This window comes from Gymnodraco acuticeps, unplaced genomic scaffold, assembly GCF_902827175.1.
Source record: "Gymnodraco acuticeps unplaced genomic scaffold, fGymAcu1.1, whole genome shotgun sequence".
Lineage (NCBI taxonomy): Eukaryota > Metazoa > Chordata > Actinopteri > Perciformes > Bathydraconidae > Gymnodraco > Gymnodraco acuticeps.
The window spans coordinates 678,835-701,368 of record NW_022989953.1 but is presented as its reverse complement, the minus strand read 5'-3'; the positions used below and the strand labels follow the sequence as shown (position 1 = coordinate 701,368).

Sequence of the window (22,534 nt, the reverse complement as noted above, 5' to 3'; positions counted from 1 at the left end):
CTTATGTATTGTCTGTCTTACACGCAAAGCATGGAACATAGGTTCAATCTTACATAGGTACATATGGATGGAAGTAAATAAAGCTATGTATTTAAATAGCGACGGTTTTTTTCTCATATCATTATGGAGTATGCGTAATAAGCCAAATTCATGCTGAACTGGGTTTTATGTTGAAGGTGCTCACCGGAAACTCTGATCTAAATCATGCTAGCTTGCCTCACACCCTCGACTGAACGACTCCAACCAACCCGGAACTTTTTAAGTCAACTAATCATTCCTGAAAACGTATTGCAAGAGTTTTCTCCTTTTTTCCTAGCAGTTCACAAGTAACTCTAAGAAAAGTCACTTCCACATACGGGGTGTTCCTCTGAGGGGAAGAAAAGGACAGTTGCAAATGTTTCTCGATCGGACTGCGGCAGCTCCTGTGGGACAGTAGCCTCGACTTGTCTTTTCAAACCAGGTAGGACCCAGGCAGGAGGAAAGCTCTGCAGCTGACTAACTTAGTTCACCACCTTTGACTGTATCTTTCCACCATGCTTGTCATGTCATTTTTAAAGTACTGCCAGTTCAGTTGTGGATTTGTTGTTTTATATGCATATGTTTTACTTCTTAAAAATAAGCTTTGACAACGTTTGTTGATTCGCTTAAGCAGCACATTACTTTATTTTCAACTAAAGAAGTTCCACTTAACTCAGGTTACATTTTATTGTGTAAAGCAGAACTGTAATAACGTTATTCACCAGTGTATTATATGTTATCATAAATGGTATACCATACATTACATACCAGTAGAAGCCTAGGGTCAGTCTTTCTCTTGTCTCTCCTCTATCTGAGACAAACTTTGTGTGTGTGCGCGCGTGTACGCGCGCGCGAAGGGGGGAAGCTCTCAGCTGCCTGAAATTCCTAACCTGACAGGACACACACACACACACACACACACACACACACACACACACACACACACACACACACAGAGAGAGAGGAGAGGGGTCTGTCAGTCCAGGGGATCTGAGACACACCAGTGAGTCAGCAGGCTAACAAAAGGTCTGGCTGTGCTGGTGGTTTTAAGCTTAATGAATTAAAGTGCTCATAGAAAACAGGGGGAAAAAGCACTGCCAGCTGGACCTTTTTAATCTGTACATCTGTGTAGAGTCTAGATGTTACACCATAGGAAATGATGTTGTTAAGGGGGAACAGAACACTATATTGTTTTACAGCACCATATGTGTGCTATGCGCTTAAGGCTCCATTGGTTTTCTCTGTACTCTAGCTATCCTGACTTCCCGTTACTGTCGTAACAATTATTTGCCATCAGTCTGTTGACAACTGTCCTGATAGTAATCTATATGTTTGTACTTTTGCATATATAAATCTTACATGCTAGACAAACAGAATTTATTTTCTTCTGTTAAACCTTTATAATGCTGTGACTAAGGATTTTTGTAATGATATGATATTTAGATGTGTGGTTTCTGTTTTGTTGATATATTAATACTTATTTGTATTCTTTTAACTGTCATAACATTCAGAAAAGTCCCCATCAAAGTCGAAGATGGCGTGAAAATACATTGCTTTGTCATCAACCTCGCCAAATATATAACAATATCTGTCATAGCCAACAAAACAAGCAAATATTTACTTTTAAATGTTAATGGGACCAGTATTCATTTGACCTAGATTTAAACCAGTAACTACATCAACATTTTTGCCAATAAATGTATTAAGATTAGTAGCATTTAGCTTAGCAAACAGACAAACATTTAAGGTGCATCCTTCATGTACTTAATTGAGGGGAAATCACAAACATGCATCGACAGGTAGAGACACACTGTCATCAGCAATAACCTCTATTGAGAGGAGGAAAACCTAACCTCTTTTCTGTTGAGTTAAGTTTACTTTACATTTCAATTTCCATTCAATCCGTAAATCATACACATTTACAGTAACTTAGTCAAGATTTTCAGCGGGTATGAATGCAATCTATGCACGACAACAATAAGAAATACATTTGATGTGTAAGAATTCAGGTTACAACACTATCTAAGCTTTTTGTTTTGTAGTTGAGGAAAACAGCTGACGCTCAAAGCACTAGCTTAGTTGTATCCTTAGTCTTGTTATAATGAAGGGTGGGGGGGTCAATGCAGGCTTGGCAGTATCCAGTATTACAGAAGACCTGAGCGTGTACGGACAGGTCATGATGAATGTGGACTAAAAGTGCTTTACTGTCAGCGCGGGAAACCCCAAGCTGTTAGAACACATTTTTTCAGCTGACTACATTAGACCTGCATCTGCTCTTTTCATTCTTGTGTAATATAATACGTTACTCAATGAGAGTGCACTAGGAAGTGTGTTTACTCAGAGTCTGAGGATCTAAAGATTTAAAGGCAGAAGATCAATGAAAAGCTGATTAATGTTAATTCTTTTATTATATGAGACAATACATTATGTATGTTAAAAGTCCCCTATTATATTATAGGTCTCAGATATACAAAACATGTTTCTGAAGTGTTTGGCTCATACACTGTAAAAAATACCAAACAGCATTGTAACACCCCTCTTTTTCAGCCCTGTTCCAAAAGTGCTGATTCTGTGTCTGTAGCTTTAAACGCAAAACTTCCAACTTCGGGCCCCTCTGCTAGATGTTCAGTTTTAAAAAACACAATGGTGTCTAGGAGGAGAATCAGGTGACAAGGTGGGCGGGTGTTACCTTGGTTTGGGATTGGCTCATAATTGCACAACCCAAAAAAACATTGGTGGCCAAAATCTGATCAGCTCATTTTCAGACAGGTTTTTATATAAATGGATCAGGACAAAAAGAGAGAGAACTTTGTGAATCTCTAAACAGAGAGGGGACAGATATTTATGAATAGAAGAAATGTGGATTTTCCATAATAGGTGACCTTTAAATTTAACATTGAATATTTCTCTTCCCGCTTGGTTAAATGGTAGATTTATTGTAAACATTTAAACATAATCTGAAAGTATCAAAAGTACATGAACAGAATATTACTGCACAATCGTTTTTAATAACCATTAGATATTTATGATTAATCATCAATTAAAGTTAGAGTTTAGGAAAACAAGGCTAAGAGCGCCTTGCTAGCATCACTTCAAGTACCTACAAACTTGCTCAGCATGCTCACATGCTCACAATAACATTGTTATGAAGTCTTTTGTTGTGTTGCGTTTCTGTCAAAGTTATCAGGAATAATTGTCTGCAAACTATGAATGTACAAAATGTTGTACTAGTATTTGTAGTAGGTATTGAGATATTTCAGTCTGGAACAAAGTTGTGGCCGACCGATAACTTCAGTTTTCATATTGCCAGCCTTTTCCACAACTGGTTTAAATCACTTTAAAAAAGAACGGCCAAATCATGTCCTTCCTAATGGGTAATCAAATACAACACCTTGTTGTCCAAGTACAGTAGAAGCCATATTTTTACATTCTATATTTCACTATAAATACTCACCAAAACAAAGCTACCTATCCTTTGATCTTTGTAGTGCAAACCAAAGCAATAATTTGTGTTCAACTGAAAAACACATGGGCTCAATTTCACATTCATCATTATGCAGCTCAGACGGATACTCAGCTTAAAACACACAGGCACTCTTTGTTTTTGCAAAGACATGACATGCCATTACCCCGAGTTTGGCCTTGAATTTGCTGACTCATAAGCTGCTAGAGAACAAATCTGCATTCACAACCAAATGAAGGAGTGGACCTTCTGCACCACTACCAAAAAACACCTTGAGTGATTGTTTTTCCATGCTTTAGTCAAATTCTCAATCGGTCCTGCTGTAGAAAGATATTCCTCCCTTTCATTCCTGTTTCGTAGGCCTTCATTATCAGGAAAGATGCTGCCTCAGGCTGAGGGAGACGGTAAAGGCGTGTTGGTGTTTTGACAGGAGTATCGCTTTGAACCCCACCATAAACTGACTTTTTTTTAGACTGGTGGTGAAGGTATGTAAACTATCCAAGAGATCAAGCAGAGGGTGGGGGTTATTAATCACAAAAAACACAAGCAGGCACACGCTCAACCTATTTTCTTTCACCAAGAGCTCATGAATGTACAGAAGAATTTAGATCCAGCTGTATTGTTTCCATGTGCTGAGAGCGAGGGAGAGACGGAGAAGGACAAGAAAAAGGGGAGGGTTGGAAACACAACTGCTTCTTCTGTATCCTCTGGGAATGCTGTCTGAAGGCTGGATAGGAAGTGTGTACGGCGTGTGTGAGTTGGAAAAGGGGGGAAGAAAGAGTGAACAATCCGTAGTGCGTGTTCAGACAGCGTTTAACCCACTCAGCTGTACGCAACGCAACATAAACACACGGTGAAAGAGGAACATGGTGTTCTACAACTTCATATTGAAAACGATAGTGGCATTGACCTCCATGAGACCTTCATTAAATGACTGCTCACCAGTCCAGACTGCAACAGGGTTGGTTAGCCTTCACTTTATCAAGTTTTAAAATGACTGAACTAGTTTTTAAACAACAGCAACGGGAACGAGCAATGTGAAGTGTCTCTGTTGCCAACATTTAAATGTTGAACAGTTCTTCCTTGCCCAAATCAAGATCAGGCCCACACTTGTGTAGATACATGAAATTAATAATATTCTTTCTGTTTGGGATTTGTAGGCTCATCAAATACAATCGCAATCTCATTTTGGTTGTAGATTACCTACTTTTTCTCACAGTTGTCTTTTTGGTGATGATGAGGTCAATATAATGTTTGTATCAGGTTCCAGTTAGTTAAGGTTATGACATTTTAATCAATGAGTATACAGAATCTACTTTGTGTTGACACTTTCCTCTCATGTATTATCTACAGCCAGTGAGTGGTGGACTACAGACTTGCCAACATGCCTCAACAGAAGGACATAGTGAAGATTGCCATCCAGATGCCTGGGGCCTACCCCCAGCTCATACAACTGGACCAGGTAATGCACACACAATTTCAATAAACCTGCTTTAAATCACTAATGCCTGTGTTAAAGTTGGATGGGTTTTTTCATTTGTTACTCTGGTTGGTAGTATTTAAAAAATGATGTTGTCTTTGTTGTAGAGTCTCTGGTGTCTGCCTGTTTTCAGGGCTAGCTGTCTGCTGTATTCTCCAACAGTGAACTTCCATGGGAATTTCCTTCCCTTAGATCTAAGCCTTTAGCCCTCAGCCTTTTTAAGTAGCGCTTCACCTTGGTAAACCGCTTAATTTGCTTATCATGGTGACCGCCAGACAGCTAAAATGACCTTCACCCTCACCTTCAAGTGATGTTCAGATGTTAGACATACAACGTACAGTACGTTTCTGTTTGCACTGTGGGCCACAACTGTATCCCAAAACAATCCAGTTTGTTTAAGAACATCAGTGTATGGCTACACACCCTATCTTTAAAATATTTGTGCTGCTGCTCAAGTTGATCTCTGACCACAAGACAGCTTTCCTAGCTAGCACTCATAAACTAAATCTAACCCTAACTATTTATTGGAGGAGCTTAATATACTGTAGGTGGTTAAACATTTGGGAAGCAACAATACCCGCTGCTTTGACTTCCTCAACCTGATGCTGAATTCATAGCAAAAGGCTGACTCTTGCTCTATACACAAAGTATTCAAAAGAAACACATCATAAAGTAATTTACAAAGGGAAAGCAGTTTTTTGCAGGACGATATTTTAGTTCAGCAGCCTTTGACATTCTTGGAGATTTTAAATAAATGTCCTAGCCACGAAAGGAAGCAGCATATTAAACAAGGTTTCAGATACTAGAAATAATGTCACAATAACATGTGAGTTCATATTATCAGTATACAAAAATATAACTAAGGTAATCATGTCCTGGATAACAAAGGGGCTATTAGCTCAGTTGTCGTTATAGATGTATCTTTCACCATCTCCTTCATTTATTCTATTATTGATAACAAAACAAGTAAAGTGTGCAGTGTGTGTGCCTTTGCATAGGGTAATTATCACACTTCCCACTACCAGTGTGGTTTGACACAACTGCTGCTGCGTGAGATATTTAAAATAGTCTGGTACATGATACTCTGTGGCATCATTAACATATTTTACATAGGTTTCAGCATTGTTTCTTTAGCAAGCTAGCGTAACAACTGCTACCAGATTTAACAAGTTCGCTTTAACTAGAGCAAAAACATTATAATCATTCTAAATGAAACTATAGGTGCTGCTGTAAATAAATACAGACACAGAAACTAACATTTATTTTTAATACACTGTGTTGCTTAACCAAACTTCACATGCTATGTACCTAGCATCAAAGTGCAGTAAGGTTAGCTGGTTAGCTCACATTTACCTCGGTAGTTTTTATTGTAATGATGTTCCTTAGAGAAAGATACACAACTCTGTGAAAAAAAAGAAGACATGGAACCTTTCTCTGTTGATCTATTCAACAGGAGGTAGCAAACACTGCTAAACATTTCAAAGCTGAGTAATAATCCAAGAACAGAAGTCGGTTTAGCTAGTTAGCCAGCTAGGTAGATAGCTAGGCTAAGGCTGTTGTTAGATGATACGTTTTTCATTTATTTCACAAATTGTTGGTTCATTTATATATTTTTGCACATAGGATATCTTATTGTGTCATGATTATTTAAGATATTAAGCACTTTTATACCCATATGAGTTTTGTTCTTCAGCTTTGACTCAATGTGATTGTGGGGAAGTTTCCCATGTTTTTCCCAGAAACTATGGGGAAGTTGTACTTTTTTTTGCGCAAGACTCTTCGCATGAGTAAAGGTTTAAACTGTATCCCTGTGTATCACATCACATACTGTACATCTCCTGAGAAGGTTTTAACAGACAGAGAATGGATTTAACAGATAGGCTACTCACGAGACTATCTGGTAAATTCAACAGAGAAAATGTAACACAACTCAAATTAAAGCAGACACCAGATGGACACACTTTTTCAAGTTTAACTTATATTGTCATGTGCAAGAAGACGAAATAGTTAAAAACGTAGGAGTTTTAGATTGTGACGTAAATGCACATTTTCTTCTTTAATATTGCATCATAACCATTGCTGTCTGCCCAGAAGTATCCCCAAAAACTTCTCATTGGCCCAGTTGTCTCCACTAAACACATCCGATCACTTATAACAGAGCAGCCACTGGGTCTACCACAGAACCCGAAGACATTTTGATTGGTTGACCGCGGGGCTGACCACTAATAGCAGGATAGCTGAGAGTCAGACATGGAAGTAGTCTGGCTTTATTTACGTACAAAGACAGATCTGGGCACCCAGGGTAACATTGTTCAGAACGCGTTGAGGAGATGGATATCCTCTTCTTGGCAAACACAGTTTGCAGCCAGCTTGAATAGCTGTGGTACCGCGTTCCCATAACAGCATGTCATTACTGAAGCATGTGTTCAGCTCCCTGTCAGGGAAAATACGTTGAGTCTTAGTCCTGTTGTTATGATTCTCATGTGTGCAGCAGGTGTGTGTTTTTTTATGTTGTTTTAATGCATTTGTATGTATCTAACAGCTTGTGTCTGTTGTGTCTTTCCACAGAAAAAGCCTCTGTCTGCTGTGATAAAGGAAGTGTGTGATGGGTAAGTTAATAATGATAATGGATCAGATTTGTTTTGCTGCCTGTACGCTGTCCTGTGGAAATGTTTGACATCATTAACTGTATCTATTACTTTGAAAGTGATATTGCTTTGTGTGTGTGTGTTTGTGTGTGTGTAGCTGGAATCTCCCAGGTCCAGACAACTACGCCCTGCAGTATGCTGATGGAGTGCAGACGTACATCACTGAATCGGTGAGTCCCATCTATGTACAAGTCATACATACAGTATACCATAATATGTCGAAATAAGGGAATTGGTGGGTAAATGTTTAAGCACTTCAGATTTTTATATTTGTAAAACAAGAAGACGGTTCATCTCTATTTTAAGACATCAAAGCACAGAAATAAATCAGAAGAAGAACTGTGTCATCACCTCTGTCCGCTTTTGTGAGTATTTCCCTTAAGTACACAAGTACATGTTATTACTTTAGTTAACACTACATGTATTTAGTTTACATAAAATGAAGCCCAGCCCCCTCAATGTCATCAATGCTATTAAAATGAGTGTGAGACAGACTAAAAAAACATAGGACAGAGAGAATGAAAAAAAAAGAGTAAGGTAGCTGTAAGTACACTCAGCTTCTTGGTGTGTAGTGACCTTTTGAAAAGGTTGCCAATGAAGTGCCCTCCCCCCTCTCTGGCCTGAAGTGGGGCTGCAGAATCCATTACGATGTCATCAGAGATATGCATGGAAAGATGCTTCATTTATTGTAACACTGGAGTGTTTGTGAAACACACAGCAGGCTTGTGTGTTTAATCCTAACAATTTGTACAAAGCATGATACCTTTCAGAGTTGGTTGTTATTCAAATACAGATGTTTAAGTCCAATAGAAGATTCATTCCTAGGCCGAGTAAACATAAGCTTGAATGTGTGCAGTGTGATAACAACATTATTTCCTTCCTTAGTAACTGTATATCTTATTTCGGAGTGCACACAAGTGCAATTGGGAGCACAAGCTTAGATTGTAAACACACCATCTTCTACAATGTTGCTGACAGAAGGGATTAATCGTGCAGCTCAAGTGAACAAAGTAGCTTACAGTGACAATTCATAAATGACGCATACATGTAGTATTCACATGCACACCGTTTTCTTTATCCAACTGTCTTTTGTAATGGGTGAAACTCGCTTTAGCAAGAACTTCTAAATTCAATACATCAGCTTTATTTATTTATGTAGCAATTGGTATTTGTCTGTGTTAAACAAACCTTAGAAATGAGGTAAATGTACATTGTATGCATTGTTAAAAGAAAGAATACTGGATCAGCTGGTTGAGTTGGGGCAGGTACATCACATTAGTCTTTTGCTGATGTTCTGGGAGTCCAGTGCAGCTTCTTCTCAGAGAAAACTGTTTTTGGTCGCAGAGATGCAGAGCTTGTTAACCGCGCGCATCTCACAGACAACACAGTTTTACCCTCAACATTTAACTCTCTTCTACTACCAGTCATTAGAGTGTCTGTGCTAATTCAGTCCAAGCTTTTTCTGCACTTTATAGGTGACTATATTTGTAAGCGTGAGTTTGTGTATGGGTTACTGTGTGTATTGGTCTTCTTACTGAATATGTGTCTGTGTGACTGTGGTTTACTCATTGGTATAAATGTGTGTTTGACTTCCTCTGCGTTCCTGTTTATGTCGGTCTGTTTTAGTTTTCAACAGTTTGTAAATCCCCCTGTGTGTTTGTTTGTGTGTTGTAGAATCGTTTGGACATAAAGAATGGCTGCATTCTGCGTCTGACCAAGGCACCGGTGAGTCTGCATCGACCACGCTCTCAGCCACGCTACTCTTTCACCTCATTCCTCCAGCCTCTGTCTCTCCCTCCATCGCTGGCCCGACACACTTTTATTTATGTTATGCGTGCCGGAAATGTACAGAATCAGATGAATATACAGACAATAGGATAAGTCAGCACTGATCGGTCACTAGAGAGTACACAATTGTTGAATATGCTGTGTGTGTGTGTGTGTGTGTGTGTGTGTGCGTGTGTGTGATCATGTGTGTTTTGCTTGCAGGGCCGATGTGCAGAAGACTTGTACAAAGGCATCCAGAGCTCGGACTCAGGCGTGCGCTGTGATTCGCTGAAGGAACTGGCGAGCGTTTCCACAGACGTGACCTTTGCTCAAGAGTTCATCAGCCGAGACGGACACCTCTTATTGGTCAAGATAGTAGAGGACTCTAATGAGTGAGCGCTCAATGTGTGTCTGTCTCTGCATGTGTACTTTTTCAAAGGGTGTGGTCAAAACTGTTCCTCAAATAGATACCAGTGGTGCCATGGGGTGAAGTGGTTCCAACACATAGAGCAACATATCCTGCTGAGCTAAACATGTAAAGAATATAAAAAACACCTGCTGAATATTTGTATTTAAGGCCACACGTGAGTTACATCTTCTGCTGAAAGTTTGTTGACACATTTCTTCCATTTTTTCTTTTCCAATTTTGTTTAAAATCTAATATTTAGTTTATTATGAGCAAAGTCTGTTCAAATGCTATTTGTCAATGCAAATGTGCAAGTAAAAGAAATACCTGTATTAATGTCCTTCAATGTACTTATCATTTCATTGTATGTGTGTGTGTGTCATTCAGGAGTAACGCGATCATGACCCACACGCTGACAGGCTTCATGGAACTGATGGATCATGGGATAGTTTCATGGGAGAACCTCTCCTGTGTCTTCATCAAGAAGGTACGGTCTGTCTCTGTTGTTTTGTCGGATGTCTTTTTCTCTGACTGTGGTCACACTCTCTCTTACTCTTCTTCCTTCTGTCCTTCCATTCCTTCCAGATTGCCAGCTTTGTCAACGCCAAGTCGACCGACGTATCGATGCAGCAGGTGTCCCTGGACATCCTGGAGAGCATGGTGCTGAGCAGCCACAGCCTCTTCCTGCAGGTCAAACAGGAAGTCACCATGGAGCGGCTCATCGCTCACCTCCAGGTGTAAGTAACTGATAGATATGGACTCACTCTTAGAAGCCAATCATAAATGAGCTGCCACACCTGCCTGATATATGATTTTCTTTGTGTTGCAACCTTGATTATTCCACCAGTTTTAACACTGACCAGAAATGTCATTGATTTGATGTTACTAAATCCCACCGGCTGCAATGCAAAATACGGCCAGGGGTCTAAAGTACTTCCTATCCCCCGACCTTTCCCTCTCTTACTCGAACAGACCTGTTTTAGAAACTAATTTGCCTTCACTTCGCTTTAAAATACACACCTGTGTAGTTTCATGATTGCATCTGTCCAGTTACAGACACATAGACAGAAATATAAACATCTGGAAAAGTGCTAGTGCATGTAACAATGCATTTAACAAAATATTGTCTGTATTGCTTTATTGCACAGAGACCACCTTGTTCATCCAGAGTAAAGCAAATCTAATCTAATCCAAACCACTTTCAGAGGTCCCTCAGTGGCAGATAGTGGAAGAAAATAAAGACTGATAGCATAAACAAATCCCACACAGTGTTCAGGATGTGCTGTAAAACGAAAGAGAAAACTAACTCTGAAAGTGACACATCTGCGGGGGGGGGGGGGGGGGGGGGGGTGTGTGAGTGATAAGTGTCAGCATTGTCTCTGAAACAGGAAGTTTTTAAATATGTAAAAAGACTAATGCTGAGAATTCCACTGTCTCTACCATTTATTACACCAACATTTCACAGTTGTCAGTTCACAGAATTGAATCTGTTAAAACATCTTTCACTCCTAAAAACCTCTTTATGAAGCCGTAGAACATTGAAATGATGTGCTTGTCTCACTTCCTGTGTCCTCTGATTGATTCCAGGACCAATCCGCAGATACAGACCAAAGCCATGGCTCTACTTATGGCACTACTCCAAACTGCCGGAGACTCGGACAGACAGGTGCTGCTGCAGTGTGTCTCTTAATCTCTAATGTTTCAATGACTTCCTCTTCTCATCCAACTTTCAGGCATGCACACAAGTTGGTATTCAGTTAGTTTCAGGGCCTTCCTTCCAGATAGTGTAGCCTGCAGCTGTTAATCGCTATGCACTGTGAATACTTTAACTAAGCTGTTGTTTTTCCTAATAAATCATCTCAATGTTTTACAATTCGAAGCTTCAATATCCCAGGCTTATGGGCATGCATGTGACCGGGAGTGAAGGGTGGTTATTTGCGTCATCAGGCCATTACTGTGCACGCGCAGTTTCTTACAGACAGTTTGGAAATGAGCCATTTATCTCGTTCTGCCCGCTCATCACAGTCCAGCCTTTCTCTCCCTCTGCTCTGTTCCTGCTCCTCTCTCATTGTACGGGAACAGTTCCCTCATTCAGCCCCTGTCTCCCTTTCTCTCAGACTCTCTTTGTTACTCACACACACACTCACTTCCTCACTTTTACAGTAAGTCAACAAATCCACCCTTCTTATCAGTAAATGTAGCCCTGAACCAAACTAGGCTGGGCTAGAGATGCATGTACCAGCAAGTGATGATTGTGTCATAGAGGTCAAAGTCTTTACACTCACTAATATCAATGTCCCGCCCACTGATCTGTAACTGACTCTCTGTCGCCTCCACATGTTAGAAACATGTTATTGCTCCACAGTAACACATTTTACTCACTCTTTGTTTTCTGTTTTGCAGGATATGTTTGCGTTCCTGAATAAGAAGAATCTCCGACAGTACATTTATAAAGTAAATCATCTCACTCTTGACATTTCATATTGTTTTCTGTGTCTCAGTGATAAAATGATCTCATTATTGTGCAGAGGAATGGAAATAAAGCAACAATGTTTTGTTATTTGTTGCAGAATATCATCCACAGTTCTGGGTCGGTCCAGGACGAGATGGCCCACTACCTCTATGTCCTACAGTCCGTTACCTTGAACCACCTGGAGCCTCGTATGAGGACGCCTCTGGACAGCTACAACCAGGTGAGCTACAACACACAAGGCACACGTCTGATCGTCCGGGACGTGTTATTTACAATATCGGACAAGTACATCTTTCCATTGACTTGTCCGATGGACAAGTGACGTTTTTCGCCCATATTTATTGACAAATTATTGATAAATTCAGCTTACAAAAGGCAGAACTCATTCGCAAATTGTCCGTGTCCCCGCGGACCGCAGCTCTCTCTCTCTATGCTCCGGATCAGCTCAGCGTCTCCCTCTCTCTCTCTTTCTCTCTCTCTCTCTCTCTCTCTCTCTCTCTCTCTCTCTCTCTCTCTCTCTCTCTCTCTCTCTCTCTGCTCTATTTAGATCACACTTTAGCTTGCGGTTTGACAGCCCATTCTGACAGGAAACTGAAGTCATTATCTATTCTCTGTTCAAACCACTGTACTGCGTTCTTTTGGTTAGCTTATCCAAACTAGAGATGTGCCCACCACCATTTACTGAAGAAGATACATTAATATGATAAGTACCTCATAAAACTCAACTTCAAAACAACTCCACTTTTAAATTGTACATATCTAAAACACAATAACTTCTCACTGATCACAGATGTTGTTGTGCTCAGCAGTTCCTTGGTGTAAAGCCAGTTTGTTGTTTTTTTCTGAGCAAATGTTTTTATCTTTCATCTTAATAAATGACCAAAGTATGAAAACACCTGTTAACACTAAACATCCACCTTTCTTCTGCCTCCGTCCTGCAGGAGCAGAGAGACGTCCTTCACGGTTTGCGGCAGGCTGCGTTTGAGACGGAAAGCGAGAACAGTCTGAGCCACGAGAGGCGCCGCTCGCTCTGCGCCAAAGAGTTCAAGAAGTTAGGCTTCTCTGTAGGTGGCCGCTGTCAGAAGTCATTCCCTGATGTTTCTGTTCCCTTCTGCGACTAATATTCTCTTTGATCCTTTCAGAACAATAGTAACCCCGGGCAGGACTTGGTGCGAACGCCTCCTGGTCTTCTGGCTCTGGACACCATGTTTTACTTTGCATCACGCTATCCTGACGCCTACAGCAGGGTGAGCAGGATGTATCTGCTTTTATTCCACCATATAAAGAGTTTATGGCTCAGTTCAATATTTTCAACACATTTTCGGACTTTTGCAATGTTGTAGCTAGCATTGTCCTCAAGTATGTCATTAACCTGAGCCGTTTCATATTAGAAATGATAAAGAATATCCCATTTTGATGACCTGATCTAAATATCTCATACATGTTTTGGTTGTCTAATACAGGGGTTCCCAAAGTGGGGGTCGCGAGATGATTACAAAATAAAAATTGGGGGAAAAAAGTATCAATCCAAAAAAACACATCGTTTTTCTAGAACAGATTACAAATGGCCTGAAAATGGTACAAACAAGTGGCAACATGTGTGATGAAGGTGTTGCGCTGGGCTATATCATGCAATCGAAAGTGAAACTTAAGCTCGCTCCATTGCGGAGATATTCCCGCGAGAGTGCGGAAAACTTAAATTAATTCACCCCCCCCGTTGACAGGGGGGTCGCCAGTCTCTGGCACTGTTATTTTGGGGGTCGCGGGCTGAAAAGTTTGGGAGCCCCTGGTCTAATACAGGATAAAAGTGCAAGTGCTTTATAACAGCTGAACAAGTCAATACTGTCATGTTCTTATTGTCTGTGTAAGCTCTATGACAGAGGCTTCACTTCCTGTCCAGCTGAATGTCCATTGTGTCTTTCCCCCAGTTTGTCCTGGAGAACAGCAGCAGGGAAGACAAACACGAGTGTCCGTTTGCCAGGAGCAGCATCCAGCTCACACTCATCCTGTGTGAAATCCTTCGTATCGGAGAACCCCGTGAGTTCACCTCCAACCTGCGGCATAAGAACCATGTTGAACCTCTGGTAAAACGCACTCTGCAACTGATCATCTCCATTTGTTTTGCTTTTCCTTTCCATCTTTTCTATTCCCTCCTCTGTTAACAGCCTCAGAGACGAGATCTGATTACCACCCCATCTTCTTCAGTCAGGATCGGCTGATGGAGGAGCTTTTCTGCGTCTGCATTCAGCTGCTCAACAAGACCTGGAAGGAGATGAGAGCCACACAGGAGGACTTCGACAAGGTAGGCTAGCTTCAAACTTATCAGGCTGTATATTCACTTTAAAAGACCAGTTCCACTTTTCAGGAAATATGTCCAGCGATGGATGAAAATATCAAAATATACCCACTCCTCGTTTACAGTCTTGGCGCTAAGCTAGCCAACTGTAAGTAAAGCTGCACATTTCCATATACAAACACGAGGGGTGCCTTATTCTGTCTCAATACTTCCAGGTCATAATGAGGTATGATAGGTATAAGATCCAGAGTTGTGCTACTCGACCGTAACCCCTACATATAAACATGATAGTACAACAAATGTACAGTTTGAGGCAGATCTTAGTACATACTGTAAATGCTCTGAAAGGGTAGACCTTATCCTAGTTGTACTGTTGGCATGTTTGTCTTCATTTCCACTCAGAAAATCAAATAAAGACAGGAGGAAGGAGGCATGCTGAAGTAAAAGGCAGATAACTCAGTCTGTCTGTGCTTTTCTAAACATACGTAATGCAACATAGTCCCCTGATACAGTCACTGCTCCAGCATGGCTTAAAGCTGCTCCGACTGTTTGTGTGTGTACAGAGAGGACTAGGGGTATTCAGACCTCAGCCCCCAGCAGGTCTTGCAAACAGCTCCCGGGACATTATGTTGACCAGGCCATATCACAGATACACTTCTTTAATGATGAAATCTGGTAAATAAACCCTTGGTGTGTGGATTGTTGTCTTGCACTGTAGCGTCATGAATCATGATACAGCTCAGCAGCTCTAACTGTAATTTCACTTATATTACATCAGAGCTGTGATCAAAATAAACACCAACTATTTAGATAATATATGAATACAGAGATTTCTGGATTTTCTGTTTTATATCAAATTCAAGTGAATAATAATATGTTAAAGAATTGGGTTTACCAAGATGAATCAAGCCCACCGTGAGTTATGTTAATAAACGACATGAAGGTTTCAAAGTCATTGAACAAAAGGGCAAGATCCTCCAGACTCCCAGTTTAACATCAATCTTTTACGAGAGCCTTTTAAAGAGTTGTTTTATGGTGGATTTGTGTAAGTTTGTGACTTTGAATAGCTTTATTCTCATGCTAACCGTCCCAGAGCTGCCCCCTTATGGAGAGGTGACCCTGCATGAGGAACACACATGGAGCCCCCAGCCTCAGTGTAGTGCCAGCTTTCAGCAGCGGGGTCTTGTCTGGGAGAGATACTGAGGGTCCTGAAAAGGAGAGTGGTCTCGCTTTTGTCCCGAGTCTCATCTCAACATCACACACAACCAACAAGGCCCCTCTCCCGGTAGTCATAAAACTCGGTGACCTTTCACCCCTCGGGAGCGGGCCAGTGTCCCGAGCGCCAGGCAGGCAGACCAGGCTTTTGTTTCTGACCATGGACCCCTACCCAGGGTGCTTTGGGGCTAGCACAAAGGGGCATGAGGTGGACAAAGAGAAGGGTGGTGGGCGGCAGAAACAGAGGGAGAAGGAAACGGGGAAAACAAAGCGCTCGGGGAATGAGGAGTAATTACAAAACACCAGAGAGGAAACCTCTGGAAACAATATGAGAGGGAGCAGGGGAGACAAGAGAGGGGAAGATGGTGGGATGAATTAGAAGTGTTTCAGATTGTGCCCAGGTTGCTCTAAACACCCTCCGTCATAACGGTATTCCTCCACACACACACACACACACACACACACACACACACACACACACACACACACACACACACACACACACACACACACACACACACACACACACACACACACTTATCACATGCTGCAGGGTGTTAGGGAACAGCTGCCACCTTCGCTCCCATTGGCCGCTTCAGCTAAATGACAGAGGGGCCGGACCAGCGTGTGTGTGAGAGTATCTGAGGCTCTGTTTACAAAACAGCCACAGGCCTGCACTCTCCTGTCATGCAGTGATCGCTGCCTCTCACTTTCACTCCGGGTCGTCCACGTCACTCTCCTCCCATTGTTGACGAAGGGCTCACTTCATAGTAGTACTGCAGCAAGAAAAATGGAGGTACGGTTGTTTTTGGTTTTGTTTCTTAGTCAGTATGCGTGTCAAGCAGTTTGTTGTTTGTTTGTTTGTTATTAGGCAGTCGATATCAAATGGTCCAGGTGCAGAGTTAAGGGCAATTTGTATCCATACTTAAAGCTAAACTGTTAGAAATATGTGTCAACATGACACAACAGTGTGAAGTGGCTGGCTGGTGTCATGTCCCGGACAGTGAGGTTATTCTGGCTCGGGGGGGCTTCAGCAGGGAGAGACTGTAGTCGCGTGTTCACACAATACAATGTGAGATTCCACCATCTGTACTCCCACTGCTGCCAGACGGAAAGACTCTCCATGGCACCAACAGACTGTCATGACATTTCAGTTTTTTATATAATGGAACATTTTCAGAGCGGTCTCGACGGAGCTGTGCTAAAAATAGGTCAAATGACTCTTTCCTCACCGATTGTTCCCAATCAGTCAAATGGGGTGTGAGCAGGAATGATGTAGGTCAGCAGAGTGTGAGTGTGTGGACGAGTAGAGCTGAAACAGGCTTGTAGCTTTATAGATTTTTGATAGATGTTGCACTATTTACAGCTGAGGCACGCATACTGAAGGCAGTTATTGGTTTTACACATGTGCAGATTTTGACCAACTGCCCTTATCTCAGGGTACCGGCCCTCGGGGTCTCCCCCTGTCTCTCGGAGTGAGCTTCAGTTTAACAAGTCATGCTGAATACAAACACACACACACACAATCACACGGGAATGGCAAACGCTGAGTCAGTGCTAAAGCCTTTCAGTCTGTGGGTACAAATTGTTTTCAAACTAAATATATATTCAATTGTTTGAAGTGTATTATTATATATGAACCCCAGGGAAATAACATCCCAGTTATTGATTGTTCTAATACAGCGTTGTTGGGTGAATGTGTTGGGGGGGTGGCAGATAATTGGGTTAATAAAGAGCGTGCTGATCAATGGCTAGCCCCTGAGAGAGGAGGGTACTCAATAGGTGGTTGGACAGTGTGAATCTTTAACCTTCAACTGGTGAAGGATTTAGGAGGGAAACTATTTGAATGGATTATTTTCCATTAGGAAAGGGGTTTGAATAAGTCATTAACATTTGAAAAGGCCATTGGTTAGGGTCTTTTGTATTGACAACCCAAAGGGTAATTGTGTCAGGAATGTATTCTATTCATCTAAAAGTAAGACTTTGATAGGTAATCAAATATCTTCAATGTATCTTTTAAAAGAAAAATATATATATGGGAAGCAGGGTTAAATGAATCTGTTAAAATGGTTTTCTCTGTAACATGTTTTTTTAAAAACATGAACCAAATTCTTTGAGCATGAATGTCATTCAGATCAGGATAGTTGAACAAACGTATTTTATTTGTGGCTGGGATTTTCCACCTGTTCCCCTCTAATCAAATAAAACATTTAGGATAATCATTTTACGTTTTACTGGGCCAAAATGTTTTACATTACATGTGATATTTCTCATTGTCTAAACTTAAAGGATGTCTGCTGCTGTCGTTGGATGATGAGTACAAGTTATGTCAATCTCACTGAATCTCTTTTGAATGGCACTAAAACCCAAAAGCATCTCTGAATCCAGGAGACATGTTAGTAGGAAAGAGAAGCTGGGATTACAGCCCAAATATGAATACATCTCAACTTAACACGTTCTTATCGCTCATCCCGGCCAGACAACCTGGAGGCAGTCCGCAGGTGTTCCTACATGAAACAGTAAGTGTGTATCATCTCTCTCTGTCCTCAGGTGATGCAGGTGGTGAGGGAGCAGATCACCAGGACCCTCTCCAGTAAGCCCACCTCCCTGGAGCTCTTCAAGAACAAAGTCAACGCCCTGAACTACGGCGAGATCCTCAAACTGCGGCAGACGGAGCGGCTGCACCAAGAGGAGACCCTCGCTCCCCCCGTACTGTGAGTAGCAGGATCTGTAAACATTAGAAACACTTCCCATGTGCTCCTTCTTGGCACAATATGTGGATGCTCTGTTCCAAATGCTTGGCCGGAGACCCAGCAGCTATTGGTTTTCCAAACATTAAAAAAGGGTTCAGATCCTGATTTAGATTGTTTGTTAATATGTAGAAAAGTCCAGCAACAGTGTCAGAACCAGATCAGCTGCTCGACTGATGACTGCAGAGAGTTTCCACCCCTATGGAAGCTGCTGTTTGTCACTGAACACTGCGTGTAGCAGGGTGATGCTGTCACACTGAATGTGGGGGGCAGAAGTTATTGTCCATGCTTTAAATCCCCATAGGCTTTCTTAATCAATTAACAATGAGGACAAATGTTTTTTCTGGCGATGTGTTTTATTTGTTATGTTATGTGTCTGGGTTGGGTTTCCTTTGGTTAGGTTGTGAATGCTAACCAGGCATGGGACAAAAGGAACATTTCAAGTCAGGGCTAAAATAATTGGGATTCCCAATTATATCCCTATTATCATCAAAATATGCTTTAAACTATTGAAATAGCCAAATATAATCCATTTGGTATACAGGTATTCAGGGTACCTTACATTGTATTAAGAAACACATATTTGTATTGCATCTAAGATATGACCGATCTTTCTTTAGTAAAAAACAACCTGAGATAAGGTTATTATTCATCATAACGCCAACCTTCTATTTACCATAATAACCTACTGTGGGAGGGTTTTTTGTAACAATCTGCGATTAAAAAATGATATATATATACTGTATATATTGTCCCATCTCTAATGTAACACCATGTGATGAAGCATTTTGGAGTATTTTGTTGTGTGTGTGTGTGTGTGTGTGTGTGTGTGTGTGTGTGTGTGTGTGTGTGTGTGTGTGTGTGTGTGTGTGTGTGTGTGTGTGTGTGTGTGTGTGTGTGTGTGTGTGTGTGTGTGTGTGTGTGTGTGTGTGTGTGTGTGTGTGTTAATATCTAGGGAGCTCAAAGAGCGCCTGAAGCCGGAGCTGCTGGAGCTGATCCGCCAGCAGAGACTCAACAGGCTGTGTCAAGGAACCATGTTCAGGAAGATCAGCAACCGACGCAGGCAGGGTGAGAGGACACACACACACACAAACACACACACACACACACACACTCACTCTTACACACAGCGTACAGTGTGTATTTTTCTTCTAACCTCTTAGACTGTTTGCTTTTCCTCAGATAAACTGTGGTACTGCCGCTTGTCGCCCAATCACAAAATGCTTCACTACGGGGATGTGGAGGAGGACACGGACAATCCACCAATAGAAACACTGCAAGAGAAGAGTGAGTTGAAGCTGGGCTGGGGTGTTGCAGTTGTTAAGATTCACATATGTTCTGTATCAAGACAAATCACACATCACATCCCTTTCCATTTGTTCCCTTCAGTTCCAGTGGCAGATATCAAAGGCTTGCTGACGGGAAAAGACTGTCCTCACATGAAGGAGAACAAAAGCAAACAGAACAAGGTGGGCAGCACCTCCTCTCATTATGATGTATATCATCGATGCAAAGTGATCCCCTCATCTTTAAGACTCTTCTTTGGAAATTCTTATCTGACGAAAATGTTTTTTTACTTAAAGGTCCCATGTCATGCTTTTCTGGTTATCACCCGTCCCCTTGTGTGTTATGTAGCTTTTTCTGCATGTAAACGGTCTGCAGAGTCACAAACCCTCAAAGTACACTCTGTAGGGAGTAAAACTCTAGCACAGAAAAGACCTGTCTATGCTTCCCCAGAACGCCTCGTTGGACATTTCTCCTTTTCCATTGTTTGCTTCCTGGGTTCTGTGACGTGCCCATACCCAAATGGACCCATTAGTCCAAATGGACCAATCCGCGGTGCCGTTACGTTACGTCCTTAAGACTTCCTCACACACACACACACACACACACACACTCAATCTTTTCTCAACTCCGCCGATTTCTCCTCCCTGAGACGGCGGGAGGCGGCGAGGCTGTGAGTGAGCACACACACAAACTCCCAGCCAGGCTGCGGGTGTGTGTGCTCGGGCTGGGTCTCGCTGTGTCTCTCTGTCTCGCAGCTCCAACAAGCCGTTTAGGACAGAGTGAATACACAATACAGAGATGCTGTACGAGAAACCAATGTGAGTTTGGAAAATTAACAATATAAATGTATTCGACCTCAACAGTGGAATTATGATCAGTAGAAATGGCCATGACATGGGCCCTTTAAGTCTGAAGTGCTTCATTTCTCATGTTTAACAACAGGTTATTTAATCAATAAATAAAACATAGCTTTTTATTTAAATGTCTCAAAGAGCCCAGTAATACAATTATGAAATCACCATTCTAATTCATTTTATGAGTTTAACTGATTTGTTAAACATTATTTAACTTGATATAACCATATTTAATTTTGTCTTAATGCACATTATTTAATTTCATATTCTGTTCTTGTACATATCATATTTTATTTACGTGTATATAGACTTTAGCACTATTTTGTATTTTATTACCTATGTTGCATTGTTGGAGGGGCTCAGGTCAGAACCATTTCATTGCCATTTCTACGCTGTAGCTATGAGCATGACAATAAAACCTTTGAATCTTGAATCTATTAACACCCTTTGTGTCCCTCGCTGCAGGAGGTGCTGGACCTGGCCTTTAGCCTCACATATGATGTAGAAGAGGACAGCCTTAACTTCATCGCCCCCTCCAGAACTGATGTGAGTGTTATGGAGTATCTTCCTCTTCATCACAGTTAAATGTTTCTGTGTGCATGACGACAGTGATATTCAACCTCCCTGGCGTCCTCTCAGTTCTGCCTGTGGACAGATGGGCTGAGCGTGCTCCTGGGCCGGGAGATGAGCAGCGAGTCCACGCGCAGCGAGCTGGAGATCCTACTCTCCATGGAGATCAAGCTCCGCCTCCTGGACCTGGAGAACGTTCCCATCCCCGACTGTGCGCCCGTCATCCCCAAACCGCCCAGCAACTACAACTTCTGCTACGACTTCAGCCAGACGGAGCAGTAGAGCAGGATGTGTGAATGTGTAAATAGATATATACTGTATATGTGTGTGTGTGTGTGTGTGTGTCTGAAATAAGAAGTGTGTGTTTGGTGAGAACTGACCTGTGCATCCGTGCACTTATTCCTATTACACAGATTTATAACATTAGGTTTATGTGGTCTTCTGCATCCAAGTGAAGAAAACCTGTGGAAACTGCTACCATTTGCCTATTGACTGTATTTGCATTAATTCAACATATTTCCTCAGATGAAAATGAAATCCTTCTTCTTCAGCCACTCAATTAATGGTACTATGATTTAGTTTTGTTATCATTTTATATCTCTAAATATATCTTAAACGATGTATGGTGCATGGAATGCTCCTGCGTGCGAGGGTAGTTTTTATTGGTCGAGACGATAGACGTTGTGTCTCTAAAGGCTGGCTGTGCTCATGTTTTTATGTTTTTGAATGAGCATGAATTTGGACAGTGCTTTTTCACGATGTGGTACACATTACACTCATTTCCAACATAACAAAGACAAGTACAGTATGTGTAGGTGTGGGTCAATGTGTTGCTTAAATGGGTACTGGCCTTGGTACGGATCCCAGAAGCTGTGGATCCGAGATGATCTGTACGACTTTTATTAGATGTGTTATAGTGATGCAGATCTGCATTAGGTACCATGCTGACTTCACATATCAAGTTTTACAAAGAGAGACACAAAGCTTATCAAACTATATCTGTATGATACAGAATGCAATAAGTGTTCCTGCGTAGGATTTTTTTAAATGTGTTGGATCAGATCCTGAAATAGAGAGATTTTATAAAAGGTACTGATAATAATAATATGGAGGCGACATGCCTATCACAATGTGCTGCACTTCGACTCAGCAACACTCAGTGGCTTCTCAATAACTGACACAGGTTTGTTTGTTTCGCACCATCACTTTTCCTCTGCAGTGCAAACTGGCCCTCTGTAACAAATATCCACTTTATCACACACTTTGGAATAAACAGTTTGATTTATACTGGAAATAAAACAAGCATG

The 22,534-nt window shown here is 41.5% G+C and overlaps 1 protein-coding gene across 2 annotated transcripts; it reads left to right on the top strand.

Moving 5' to 3' along the window:
- Positions 1 to 209: 209 nt before the first annotated feature.
- Positions 210 to 22,529, top strand: elmo3 (engulfment and cell motility 3). 2 transcript variants are annotated; one of them, XM_034210644.1, is made up of 21 exons: positions 210 to 460; positions 4,835 to 4,943; positions 7,530 to 7,570; positions 7,707 to 7,779; positions 9,284 to 9,334; positions 9,599 to 9,768; positions 10,170 to 10,269; positions 10,368 to 10,519; positions 11,370 to 11,448; positions 12,186 to 12,236; positions 12,353 to 12,475; positions 13,197 to 13,319; positions 13,398 to 13,502; positions 14,184 to 14,292; positions 14,421 to 14,557; positions 18,317 to 18,480; positions 19,472 to 19,584; positions 19,699 to 19,803; positions 19,906 to 19,985; positions 21,123 to 21,203; positions 21,297 to 22,529. In XM_034210644.1, the coding sequence occupies exons 2-21, from the start codon at positions 4,866 to 4,868 to the stop codon at positions 21,507 to 21,509; spliced, it is 2,148 nt and encodes a 715-aa protein (XP_034066535.1). In that variant the 5' UTR covers positions 210 to 460; positions 4,835 to 4,865; the 3' UTR covers positions 21,510 to 22,529. The 2 variants fall into 2 exon arrangements, with proteins under 2 accessions (XP_034066535.1, XP_034066536.1); XM_034210645.1 differs by lacking the exons at positions 210 to 460; positions 4,835 to 4,943; positions 7,530 to 7,570; ... (10 more) ...; positions 14,184 to 14,292; positions 14,421 to 14,557 and adding an exon at positions 16,411 to 16,562.
- The last annotated feature ends 5 nt before the right edge of the window (positions 22,530 to 22,534 follow it).